At 45.7% G+C, this 12,913-nt stretch overlaps 1 protein-coding gene across 1 annotated transcript; it reads left to right on the top strand.

The window, feature by feature from the left end:
* Positions 1 to 4,365: 4,365 nt before the first annotated feature.
* Positions 4,366 to 10,603, top strand: ube2c (ubiquitin-conjugating enzyme E2C). The gene is made up of 6 exons (XM_063031577.1): positions 4,366 to 4,609; positions 4,926 to 4,953; positions 5,072 to 5,158; positions 5,266 to 5,470; positions 9,486 to 9,545; positions 10,386 to 10,603. The coding sequence occupies exons 1-6, from the start codon at positions 4,506 to 4,508 to the stop codon at positions 10,433 to 10,435; spliced, it is 534 nt and encodes a 177-aa protein (XP_062887647.1). The 5' UTR covers positions 4,366 to 4,505; the 3' UTR covers positions 10,436 to 10,603.
* The last annotated feature ends 2,310 nt before the right edge of the window (positions 10,604 to 12,913 follow it).

The following is a 12,913-nucleotide window of genomic DNA, read 5'->3' as shown; positions in this document are numbered from 1 at the left end:
AAATGGCTGGGATTCCCTTCATTTATTTGGGACACTATGCAGCTTAATTGGGGCAGGAGATTGTTGTCAGTTTCTAATATGTGTCAGTCACGGGTGCTTATGAGGTCATTAGACACAGCACTGTGCTTCGAGCAAATAGTTTTTAAATAGTGTCAGTTGTGTGTGTTTGTGTTTTTGAAAAAAAACTGGGATTTTTGTTAGCAATAGTTGGTGGAAAAATAAGCAGTAAGCTCATTGCTTAGTTTTGCTCAGTATGGTTTCAAGCATTGAGGCTTGGAGATGCCAGAAATGGCTGGGAATCAAAATGAAACAATTTCGCTACAACAAATTAGGAACTATGAAGAATTTGAAGGTTTCAACAATCATCTTGAATGTTACGATGAAAATGAAGAATCGGAGCATGCAATTATGGAAAACATCGTACGAAGGCAGTTGATTATCTGCACTGGTTTGTTCATTTACAGTTTAAAAGGCAACATGGATGAATTCCTGTCGATAACAATTATGAAGTTGTACAGTTTTATACAGTAGTATTGGTAGTCTTAATTTGTTCTATATTTTATTTAAATACTGTACATAATTTGTTACTTGGTTTGTCTTTTTACACATTTTTAAACTATTTCCATGAAACTTTGGCTAATTGGGGCAGTCAATTGAGCCAAAATGTACTCATCCCAATGTGTCCCTGTCCACTGGATTATGTTAAATGCATTTGATTGTTCATTTTATTCAGGGATAGGCTTTCGGGACCACATTGGTCATGAGTGTTATAACTGCATGGAAATACCTTTCGGCCCAACTCATACGTACCAACCAAGGTACCTACCTACCTACCTGAGTTGGTTCCATTTGCTTGCACTTGGCCCATAAGCCTTTAAAGCTTTCCTATCCCTGAAATGTGAAGATCCCCTTTGAATCTTTCCCCCCTCACCTTAAATCTCCAGTTTTAGGCTCCCCTAGTCTGGGAGAATATTTTTTTTTTACCATCCACCATGTTTATGTCTTCATTACTTTGTAAACCTATAAATATTACTTTAAATACCAAGTAGGGGTGGAGAGAGATAAAATGTAGACCAGAAGTTTGAAAATCAAATTATTCTGCAGATACTGGAAATCTTGAGTAACACAAAATTCTGGTGGAACTTAGCTGGTCAGGTGCCATCTGTGTAGGGAAATGAACAGTCAATGTCGTGGGCCAAGACCCTTCACCAGGACTGGAAAGGAAGTGGGCAGAAGACTGAATAAGCAGGTTGTGGTGGGGGTAGGGAGAAGGTGTTGAGTCCAGTTGGGTGGGGGAGGGAGATTAAGGGAGAAACTGGGGATAGGTGGAAGAGACAGATTGTTGAAGGAAGAATCTGATAGGAGAGTAGACACAGAATAAAAGGGAAGGGGAACCAGATGGACAGGTCATGAGGCCAGGGAGGGGAAAGGAAGGGATGAGGAAAAACAGAGTGGAGTTGGAGAAATCGACATTGATACCATCAGGTTGGAGACTACTTGGACAGAATATGAAATTTTGTTCCTTCAACCTGTGTTGTCATCATGGCAAGAAAGGAGACCTTAGACAGACATGGCAGTGTGGGAATGGCAAGTGGAATCCTGGCTGGTACAACAGATAGAGTGAAGATGCTCGACAAAGCAGCCCCCAATTTGTGTCTGATCTCACCAATGCCGAGGAAGCTGTACTGGAAGCGCCAAATATAATAGATGAAAGACAGGCTCACAGATTACTTCTTCAGTCCTTTGCCTCTTCCACCTTTCACTCCTCCCCCAACTTCTCATGTCATTCTCTTTCATCCCCCTCCGCTACCCACCTGCCTTCTCCCTCTCACCTGGACTCACCTATGAAATACATCTTATGGAAATGTTTGATGATGAAATTCAATGAAAAATAAATTACAAAAATAAACAGCTTTGCTGCAGAACCTAACCTATTCACATTTGATGCATGTCCCCTGGAAACTAGCATTTGTACCAGCTGTGCCTTTGGGAGGTGAGGGTGAAGCACAAAGACCTTCTTCAAGGTCTGGGGGGCGTGGCAGAGTAAAGCTTCCTTGTACGCTGTACACCTCTGGGGTCCTGTTCATTTGTGTGGGGAGTGGCAAGAGTGGGCGGCTCACTGAGGGTCTCTGGAAGAGCTGGGGCAGGCAGATCATCCCGCAGTGGACCTCCAAGGGAGTGACATTTGGTAGACAACTCCTCCCAGAAATGCTGGAGAACCAAGAGTTCAATGCAAATGAAAAGTAAATGTGATGAGTACTGATGAACAAAAACTGTAGAAAGTTAATAGTCCTAGCAATGTACCTTAGAAGTGGAGTTATAGTTTATTATTGTCACATGTACTGTGATACAGTGAACAGCTTGTCTTGCATACTGTTCATACAGACCAGATCATTACACTGCACTGAAGTAATACAAGGTAAACAATAACAATGCAGAATAAAGTGTAACAGCGGAGAATGTGCAGTGAAGGTGAATAATTAGGTGCAAGGTCATAACAAGGTAGATTCTATTTATTGTAATAGGGAACACTCACAATGCGCTGGAGGAACTCAGCATCAGTTGAAAAGATTAGTCAACGTTTCGGGCCGAAACCCGTCATCAGGACTGAAGGAAGAACTTTGGGGAGGGTTTGAAGAATGCTGGTAGTTGAAAAAAACAGTAATTTGAAAAACAAAGGGGTGGGGGAGGAGAAGCAGGGAGATGATTGGCAGGAGAACAATAGTAGAAGGAGGCGGAACTATGAGGGAGGTGATGTGAAATAGGGATAGAGGAAGGGAGGGGGAGGGAATTACCGGAAGTTGGAGAATTCTATGTTCATACCAAGGGGCTGGAGACTACCTAGACAGTATATGAGGTGTTGCTTCTCCAACCTGAATTTAGCCTCATGATGGCAGTAGAGGAGGCCATGTATGGACATATCTGAATGGGAATGGGAAGCAGAGTTGAAGTGGGTGGCTACCGGGAGATCCTGTCTGTTGTGGCGGACGGAGCGGAGATGCTCGACGAAGCGGTCCCCCAATCTGCGTCGGGTTTCACCGATGTAGAGGAGGCCACACCGGGAGAACCGGATGCAATAGATGACCCCAACAGATTCGCAAGTGAAGTGTTGCTTCACCTGGAAGGACTGTTTGGGGCCCTGAATGGTGGCAAGAGAGGAGGTGTAGGGACAGGTGTAGCACTTATGCTTACAGGGATAAGTGCCGGGTGGGAGATCCGTGGGGATGGACATGCGGATAAGTGAGTCGCGGAGGGATCGATCCCTGCGGAAAGTGGAGAGGGATGGAGAGGGAAAGATGTGCTTAGTGGTGGGATCCTGTTGAAGGTGGCAGAAGTTGCGGAGGATAATGTGCTGGAGCCGGAGGCTGGTGGGGTGGTAGGTGAGGACAAGGGGAACTCTGTCCCTGTTGTGGTGGTGGGAAGATGGGGTGAGGGCCGAAGTGTGGGAAATGGAGGAGATGCGGGTGAGGGCATCATTAAGTACCTGTCTATACTGGTAGCATTGTGGTTAGTGCAACCCTGTTACAGCTCGGGGTGTTTCAGAGTTCAGTTCTGTAAAGAGTCTCTGTATTTCCTCCCTGTGGAATGTGTGGGTTTTCCCTGGGTGCTCCGGTTTCCTCCCACAGTCCAAAAACATACTGAATAGGTCATTGTAAATTGTCCCGTGATTAGGTTAGGTTTAATAATGCAGCTCTATGTAACTAAGTGCACATGACCTATGTCAATAATGAAACCCGATTCTGAGGCTGAAAACAAAGCTTTAAGTGATATGGGATGAACAAAGAAATTGATTCCAGAGAACTGAGAGACAATCAGCAAGGAGAACTAGGAGAAATATGTCGGAGCAGATCGGTGGTCCAAGACCGCTATTAAATCCGAGGAAGAGCGAAGAGGCTAACCCATTTCTTTATCATTTTGGCATCTGTTGCTGGATTTCTAAAATGCTCCAAACTTTTAGAATTACCAACGAGGTAATCCGCAGATGTTGGAGATCCAAACAACACACACAACATGCCGGAGGAACTCAGCAAGCCAGGGGGCACCTATGGAAAAGAGTAAACAGTCGTCGTTGCGGGCCGCGACCCTTCCTCATGACTCGGTGCATCTTCATAAGCCTCTTGGTTTAATTTAACGCCCGCTAAAATCGCCTCTGTAACCCGCAGCAGTCGTGGGGAATGGGAAAATGCAAGGCTCACCCCACCCCAGGGTGCAGGGTGCAGGGTGCAGGACGCAGGCCAATCAGCGCTCTCCTCCTCTGGGCTCTATGACCTCACCCACTGCCCGGCAACGAATACATAAACACTCGGTGCCAATTGGCTCAATTGAATCATAACTGCAGTGTGATTGGTGGAACGTCGATGCGAGCTACATTCAAATACACGGCGGGGCCTGCGGAGAGGGTAGATAGCTATACCGGCGGATAGGTGGAGGGTTCACTGCGGTACCGTTCGTTCGTGCGTGCGTGTGCGGGGGACAGTGTAGTGAAGAGCAGTGCCGCAGACGCAATGGCCCAGAACGTGGATCCCAGCACCGCGGCCTCGGGGACCACCGCCGTCCTGAAAGGCAGCGAGAGCGGCGCAGCAATCGCCCGGGGCTCGGTGTCTAAAAGGCGAGTATAGGTGGCTGAACCTGGTAGGAGTCGTGAGGTTGTAGATTTGGATGGGGGGAGTGTGGGGGTTAGGTAGCTGGGGTACGTTGGGAAGGGTGGGGGGAGGTTGTGCTGCTGTGGTAGTGGGTGGCTGGGCTGCATTGGGAAGGGTGGGGTTGGACTCCTTCAGTCTCACTGTAGGTACGCCCTGTTTATTCCCTTCCATAGATGCAGCCTGAATTAGTGGGTTCCTCCAGTATTAGTGTTAATTCTCGAGATTTCTAACATCTGCAGAAATTGTTTTTGAGTCTCACTGTCTCTTGTTCCTCACCCCCAGGTTGCAACAGGAGCTGATGACGCTGATGGTGAGTGAGCCCTCCTGTGCGGTTGGGGGTGGGGGGATAATGGGTGGCTGTGGTGCGTTTTATTAATTGTTACGTGTTACGGGAGTTAAGCCAACTCTCTTTTCCTTTACCTTCCCAGATGTCCGGTAACAAAGGAATTTCCGCTTTCCCGGAGTCCGACAATCTCTTCCGCTGGATCGGCACCATCGACGGCGCAGTGGGCACGGTGAGCGCTCCCGGCCTGGTTCTTTTTGCGAGCAGGGGTGTGTGGGGTCACTAATTTAATCTCAGTTTGAGGAGCCGAGGCTAATTAGCCTCTGATCTGTTATGTAGGTCTACGAGGGATTGAGGTACAAGCTCTCGCTGGAATTTCCCAGCGGCTACCCGTACAATCCTCCTACTGTGAAGTTCATCACCTCCTGCTACCATCCCAATGTGGACGGAGAGGGCAACATCTGCCTGGATATTCTCAAAGACAAATGGTCAGCACTTTACGACGTCAGGACCATCCTGCTATCGATCCAGAGTTTACTGGGAGGTAAGGACTCGGGTTTGAAATGCAGGCGGGCCTAACTGGTTCTGTAGGCGATTGGCAGAACTAAGGGTTTGCGTGCGAAACCCCAGTCGAAGGTTATGTGGGGGGGAGGCCAGGGAATGAAGTTGAGAGGGGTAATAAAATAAACCACCTCTGAATGGTGGAGCAGACTCATTGGACCAAATCTGCTCCCATGTCTGAAGCTTTTATAGGACACTGGTGAGACAGTTCTGTAATAGTAGTAATGGGGCTACTTTCCTAAAAGTTAGTGAACTGTAAGCAGTCCAGTAGACTTGAATTAATATCTGGACTGAGTGGTTGTTCTGGGGTTTGCATCCATGGTAAGAGTTGGGTTTGGATGGCTCAAAGATTCTGAAACGAGAGAAAATCTGCAGATGCTGGAACTCTGAGTAACACACACAAAATGCTGGAGGAACTCGGCAGGCCAAGCAGCATCTATGGAAAAAGTGCAGTCGACATTTCGGGCTGAGACCCTTTGGCAGGACTGGCGAAAATAAGGCAGAGGAGTTGATTTAAAAAGTGAGGGGGAGCGGAGCGAGAAATGTCGGGTGATTGGTGGAACTTGGAGGGGGAGAGATGAAGCAAAGAGCTAGGAAGTTGATTGGTGAAAGGGACAGAAGGTCATGGAAGAAAGGGGAGGAGCACCAGAGGGAGGTGAGGGGGAGAAACGGGGATCTCCCAGTGGCCACCCATTTTAATTTCACTTCCCATTCTGATATGTCCATCCATGGCCTCCTCCACTGTCGGGATAAGGCCACATTTAGGTTGGAGGAACAACACCTTACATTCCGTTTGGGTAGCCTCCAACCTGATGGCATGAACATCTACTTCGCAAACTTCCAGTAATGCCCCCACCTATTTCCTGTCCCTCATGTTATCTCCTAGCCTATCCTTCACTTCCCTCTGGTGCTCCTCCCCCCCCACCCCCTTTCTTCCATGGCCTTCTGTCTCTTTCACCAACCAACTTCCTGGCACTTTGCTTCATCCCTCTCCCTCAGAGTTTCACCAATCACCTGGCATTTCTGTCTCCCCTACCCCCACATTTTAATCTACTCTTCAGCTTTTTTCCCTTCCAGTCCTGCGGAAGAGTTTCGGCTCGAAACGTCGACTGAACTTTTTCCATAGATGCTGCCTGGCCTGCTGAGTTCCTCCAGCATTTTGAGTGTGTTGTTCAAAGGTTCTGAGATGTCTTCAGAAGGTTTGATGGAAAATCTTGAACTAGTGAATGAGACAGAGGGTTGAGAATCTTTTGGCACTCTCTCCTTCAGTGTGCAGAAGCAGATTCCTGGGCATTTTGAGTCATAGAAAGCTACAACACTGAAACACCCTGTGGTGCATTAGTCTGTGCCAAACCATTTGGTTTGGCCCATCTAGACCCATCAACTTGCACCTGGACTATAGCCCTCCATGGCTCTCCCATCAATGTCCCTATCTAAATTTCTCTTAAATGTTGAAATCATTGCCACATTGCCTGGCAGCTTGTTCAACACACTCTCCTTGTGACTACCTTAAACATTTCATCCTTCACCCTTAACCTATGACCTCTGCAATCTCACCCGACCTCAGTGGAAATGGCCTGCTTGCATTTGCCGCCTTTATACCCTTCATAATTTTGTATACCTCTATCAAATCTCCCCTTGATCTTCTATGTTCTAGGGAGTAAAGTTCTAACATTCAATCTTTCCTTATAAATTCAGGTCTTCCAGTCCCAGCAACATCTCTGTACAGCAATTTTCTCTGTACTCTTTCAACCTTATTTACATCTTTCCTGTAGGTAGGTGACCACAATATTCCAAATGAGGCCTCACCAACGTCTTGTACAACTTCAACATAACTTCCCGACTCCTGTACTCAGTACTTAGACCCATGAAGGCCAGTGTGCCAGCTGCTCGCTTTATGACTGTATTTACCTGTGACACCACTTTAAATGATTTATGGACCTGTATCCCTAGATCCCTTTGTTCCACCAACACTCCACAGTGCCTGACCGTTCACTGCAAGACTTGCCCTGACTGGTCCTCCCAAAGTGCAACACTTCAAACTTGTCGGCATTAAATTTCCTCTGCTCCAGATCCTGCTGCAGGCGTTTAGTCTTCCTCGCTGGCCACTACACCTGCTATCTTGGTGTCATCCGCAAGTTCGTTGATCCCGTTAACTATACTATCATCCAGATCGTTGATTTCAATGATAAACAACAGGCCCAGCACTGATCCCAGCGACACTTCTGTAGTCATAGGCCTGCATTCAGAGGGGCAACCATCTACCACCACTCTGTGGCTTCTCCCGCAAAGCCGATGTCTAATCCAGTTTACTACCTCAGCTTGAATGCCAAGTGACTGAATGCTCTTGACCAACCTCCCATGCTGGACCTTATCAAATGCCTTCTTGAAGTCCATGTAGACCAGGGGTCCCCAACCTTATTTTTTGCACCGCAGACCGGTTTAATATTGACAATATTCTTGTGGACCAACTGACCTGTCGGGTGGGGGGGTGGGGGGGATGTTCAAGTAGGGTTAATCTCACCTCAACATGTCTTTTACAGTTAGCGTTGCCAACTTCCTCACTCCCAAATAAGGGACAAAAGTGGCAGTCAAATCCCGGGACATTTTACCCCAAAAAGACTACCATGACCATGAAGCCTTGTGCGGGCACCTGTGTGCGCTTGTGTGTACGTGCTGATTTTTTTCCCCCCACAAATCGGTTTGCCTTCATCTTCCTGACTACACTACATACATTATTTCTTCTTTATATAGGCTGTATTTATCATATCATTCCCACTTTTACTATATGTTAGTATTATTTATTTTTGGTTTTATGTGTTATTTGGTATGATTTGGTTATTTTTTTGGGTCTGGGAACGCTCAAATTTTTCCCATATAAATTAATGGTAATTGCTTCTTTGCTTTATGCCATTTCAGCACGAAAGGTTGCATAGGAACGCTCTACCTTAGCAGGGGAAATATGGGACAAGGGCGATCCCGTATGGGACAAACCAATTTAGCCCAATATGGGATGTCCCAGCTAATAAGGGACAGTTGGCAACCCTATGTTCAAGTTCAACAGTGCATGACAGGGAATGAGGAAAGGTGCAGCTGATTCGTATCGTTTCCTCATGGCCTGGTGGTTGGGGACCGCTGATGTTGACAACATCCACTGCCTTGCCTTCATCCACTTTCCTGGTAGCTTTGAAAGACTTCATAAGATTGGTTAGACATGATCTGCCATGCATAATGCCATGCTGACTATCCCTAATCAGTCCCTGCCTATCCAAATACTCACATATCCGGTCCCTTGGAATACCTTCCGATAATTTTCCTACTACTGGTGTTGGGCTCACCGGTGTATAAGAGCAGGAGGTGAACTTTGTTTCTTGATTTTTGGTGGGGGGGGGTGTATAGGAATGGTCAGTATGGACTCAGTGGCCTAAAGGCCTGTTTCTGAGCTGTCTGACTGGAAGTTACTATTAGCCAAGTCACCATGTTGAATAAGGAGATAAAAGGCATACTTGCTGTTATTTTGTATGTATTATCTGGATTTGACCTGCACTTGTTCATTGGCCTCTACTTCATTCACTTTGTTCTTTTTGATTTAATGGGACTGGATGGGGACTTTTAATATTTTGTAGTTCCCTTTTGCGATTGGAAACTTCAGGATTGGTGGATGTGCTTGCATTGGCTTCCATTTCTTCACCCCATGGGGGACTGAGGAAATTGTTGTTGGCTTCCATTCATCAGGAATAGTGTCCTCAAAGTTGTATGGGATCGTGAGCTTTAAAAGCAGGACAAGGATATTATAGAACTTAATTTAAAAGAGAAAAACGTACTGATTTGGCCCCAATTGTCTAACACAGACTGCAACTCTTTGAGGGTGGTGGAGCACTTGACGTTATTTACTTCAGTTATTAGGAGACCAGTGTGGTAGGGCTGAAGCAAGTATTGTTGATAGGAGGTAGGGATGGTCTGCATTTGGTAACCGCTTTATTTATTCTCTAAAACAGAACCAAACGTACAGAGTCCCCTCAATGTTGCGGCAGCTCAACTGTGGTCTAACCAACAAGGTAAGAAACCATTCTACTACATCTCAGGCTGCTGGTTGCTGAACACAGGGCAAATTGAATTAAGATCCCACCTTGAAAACTTAACAGCCCTGCAATCCAGTTTGTGAGGTCTCCTGTCTTCATTTCACTCCCTCCCACACGTTTCAGCAGGGACATTTTCTTCCTGCCCCTGTTCTTGATGTCTTTTACTAACTTTAAGACTTTTAATTTTAAAGTTGTGTCTCCTTGTCTTGGTCACAGAGGTGATCTTTAATCATCTGTTCTGATGGAAGTAACCTAGGAATTTGGTGGTAGGGTGGTGGATGTCATGTGAACAGAAAGCAGGTGATTACACTAGGGACTTTCTCTTGCCCTGTGTTTTGCATTAATTTGTGCTCCCCTCTTCCTTGGAGGGAAAAGGGGCTGATAGATTAACTTGCCAGTTAAATGATAGTGCAACACACAAATGCTAGAAAATCTCAGCAGGTCGGGCAGCACATACGGGGAGGAATGACTGGTTGCCAGTTTGAGCCACGGCCCATCATTGTGTTTTGTGATTTGTTTATGTAAATGTTAATACCTGTAGTGCACACTTGTTTTAAATTTATGGCAATCTCATTGTCAACATGTGTTTTCATTTGAAACATGCCAACAAGGGTATGCAAAATGCTGGTTGTATGTTTTTAAGGGGGTGCTCTGCTGTTTAAGCCGATTGTTGAGGGATTCCATTGCTAAAGCTTTGTTCCTTTTCTGGGTTTTAAGCTCAACTCCTTGGTGAGTGGAAGCTCAGATTGACATTGATGGGTGGAATTTTTTGTTCAAGGCCCCATTCTGATCTGATGTAATGTGGTTTTGTTACAGAATACAAGCAACGACTACACGAGGCGTACGCCCGACAGCTGAAGAGTTGAGGCTAGGCCCAGAACTTCCAGCCATTCTCCTACCTCCTGTGTTCTTCTCCTGTGTTTCCCTTTTGAATGTTTTGTTTGTCCAATTATGTAAATGGGCATGTGCTTTTTTTATTAATTTACCATGTTAATAAAGTGCACTGGTTGAGTTTTGTAATAAATTCTATGGAAACATCATTATATCTTGGCTGCTGTTCTTGGGTGAACTGCTCACACGTGGTGGGGGTGGTAGAAAAGTCCTACATTGATGCTCTTGGGTAGCAATGGAATACATTCAGATTATGCCAAGTTGCTACTTAATGTTTAATTAAGCTTCACGAGAAGAGTCGGATGTTGAGTATTGACCTGAGTTAGAATTTGTTCTGGGAAGTAGAGGCTGCAGGTCCCACTCCACGTAAGGAGTTTGGGCTCTCTATACAGGTGTTGCAATTGGATGTTTCAAGAGTCGAACTTTTCTACCTCCTGCTGGGAGGCAGAGGGGGCTGTGGATTGTACGCGGTTGGCTTTGGGGTGAAGAGTGCAAGCTGGAAGGGAATGGACTAGCTGGTTTCTAAAGTAGTGCAGGTACCATTAGCAGTGCAGCAGCTGTGATTCATTTAGATTCCCAGTCCTGCGCATGGCTGATTTGGGAATAGTTTGGAGCTGCAGTTTTTCCTCTAGGTTAGGATGTGACTTGGCAAGAGTAACCTGGGAGACAGGGTTTTAAGGTGATGGCAGAAGGAATGTTCCCAATGAAAGACGGACAAAAGATGCAACTCTCTCCATAGAAGCTGAAGTTTATGACAAACAGAGCATTACACTCCAGAGGTCCTGGTGACCTTGGAGGGAGAAGAAAATAAATGAAAGTTAGAAATAATAAATGCTAAAGCAAAGTTGAAAGTAAACTTATTATCAAAGTACATACTATATACATAACCCTGAGATTTTCTTGTGGGCATACTCAGTAAATCCATAATAGGATCAGTGAAACAGGATATGTTAAGCGGTGGTATTTTGCACAGTTCCAGTCAGATATATATCCAAATCTTCAAAAAGGAAGGAAATGACTTGAACTTACCCATAATTTTGCAATACCCTTTGAGTGGAGGTATGGTAGTTGTGGATAGGTAGGTGGTAAAGACAGCTGGGTAGCCTCTGTGGAGTAAAATATTCCTGTGACGATAGAGATGCACAGGCTACTAAAGAACATGTTTATGATGGGCAGATAATTTTAAAATGTGATGGGCAGAAACTTGTGATCTAAGGGGGTTACAAGAATTAAATATTCTCAGTGGGAGAAAAGTGTAGTTGGAGTACTCTGTAATGATACACTTTTAATGATTTGGACTGGAGTTGGTAGTGAGGAAGATGTCAAATGCCTGGAGTGTGGATGTATTCAAATGCAGTCCAAGGTTAATGTATGTTGAGGGCAAACAAGATTATTTTTTGATGCCACGGGAGAAGGATCTTGGAATTTATGTCCCCAGATCTTGCCTGGTGGTAGGACAGGTCAAGAAAGGACGAAGGGTCTCGGCCTGAAACGTCGACTGCGCCTCTTCCGATAGATGCTGCCTGGCCTGCTGCGTTCACCAGCAACTTTGATGTGTGTTGGTTAATATCATTTGATTGGATGAGATGGTCAATGAAGATCGTGCTGGGACTGGATACAAAACTGACCACTTGTGAACAGTTCTGGTCATTGCACGAGACTGGAGGGAGGGAGGGAGGAAGTGACAACACTGGAGGTCCAGGACTGCTCTTGCAGGTTACGAGGTTTGGAGAGTTCTGGTTATGTAGAGAGACTAACAAGACTCTGTTCTTAGAATAAGAGCCTGGGCTATTTGAGACTGAGTAGCCTAGATGGTGAAGAAAACCAATTTACACTGGCAGAAAGATCAGCAACTAGTGGGCACTGTGTCGTAACTGCAAAGTGGGGTGAAGAAAATGAGCCAGTGGTCTGGGTGTCTCCTAGAAGAAACTTGTAGCAAGACCTAGTGAGCCCAGAAGAGGTGGGACCTGCAGATCAAAGCAACCAACCAAAGTTCAACAGTGGGCCACTTCCTGTGCTGCGAATTAGCCGATCTATAGAATCTAACCTCTATTAACCTCACTTTATTCCCATGGCTGGAGGCATAGACACCTTATACTCCCCGCCTTTCTTTTTTCTCAAAAATCCTCAGTAAATTCTTTGTCTGGTTTTGTGCATCCTTTGATTCAGTGTCATTTTCCTATTTGTTAATTCTACCAGGCTCCTCCAAATTTCACTCATTATAACCCTAAGATTTAAATACACACGCCAATGTCCCCTCCGCGCTTATTGCCAGAGAACTCCCCCCCCCCCCAGCCTTTCCTGTTCCCCTAATGCAAACTGCTACTTTATCAATAATATTAAACAGAAATGCCCACCAGGTCTGGCAGCATCTGGAGAGAGGTTAAATATGGAAGCAGTTTACAATGAGTTATAAGGAGATCTTGGTCAGTTTGTGAGATGGGCAGAGGAAC

Source organism: Mobula hypostoma, chromosome 2 (assembly GCF_963921235.1).
Source record: "Mobula hypostoma chromosome 2, sMobHyp1.1, whole genome shotgun sequence".
NCBI lineage: Eukaryota > Metazoa > Chordata > Chondrichthyes > Myliobatiformes > Myliobatidae > Mobula > Mobula hypostoma.
This window is presented reverse-complemented; position numbering and strand designations above follow the sequence as displayed.

What these genes read in the sequence shown, in the direction of transcription:
- ube2c (XM_063031577.1), top strand. Translation starts at nt 4,506, where the DNA reads ATGGCCCAGAACGTGGATCCCAGCACCGCGGCCTCGGGGACCACCGCC. An exon ending in TCGACGGCGCAGTGGGCACG is followed by an intron (nt 5,159 to 5,265) that starts GTGAGCGCTCCC and finishes TCTGTTATGTAG; the next exon opens with GTCTACGAGGGATTGAGGTA. An exon ending in GATCCAGAGTTTACTGGGAG is followed by an intron (nt 5,471 to 9,485) that starts GTAAGGACTCGG and finishes TCTCTAAAACAG; the next exon opens with AACCAAACGTACAGAGTCCC.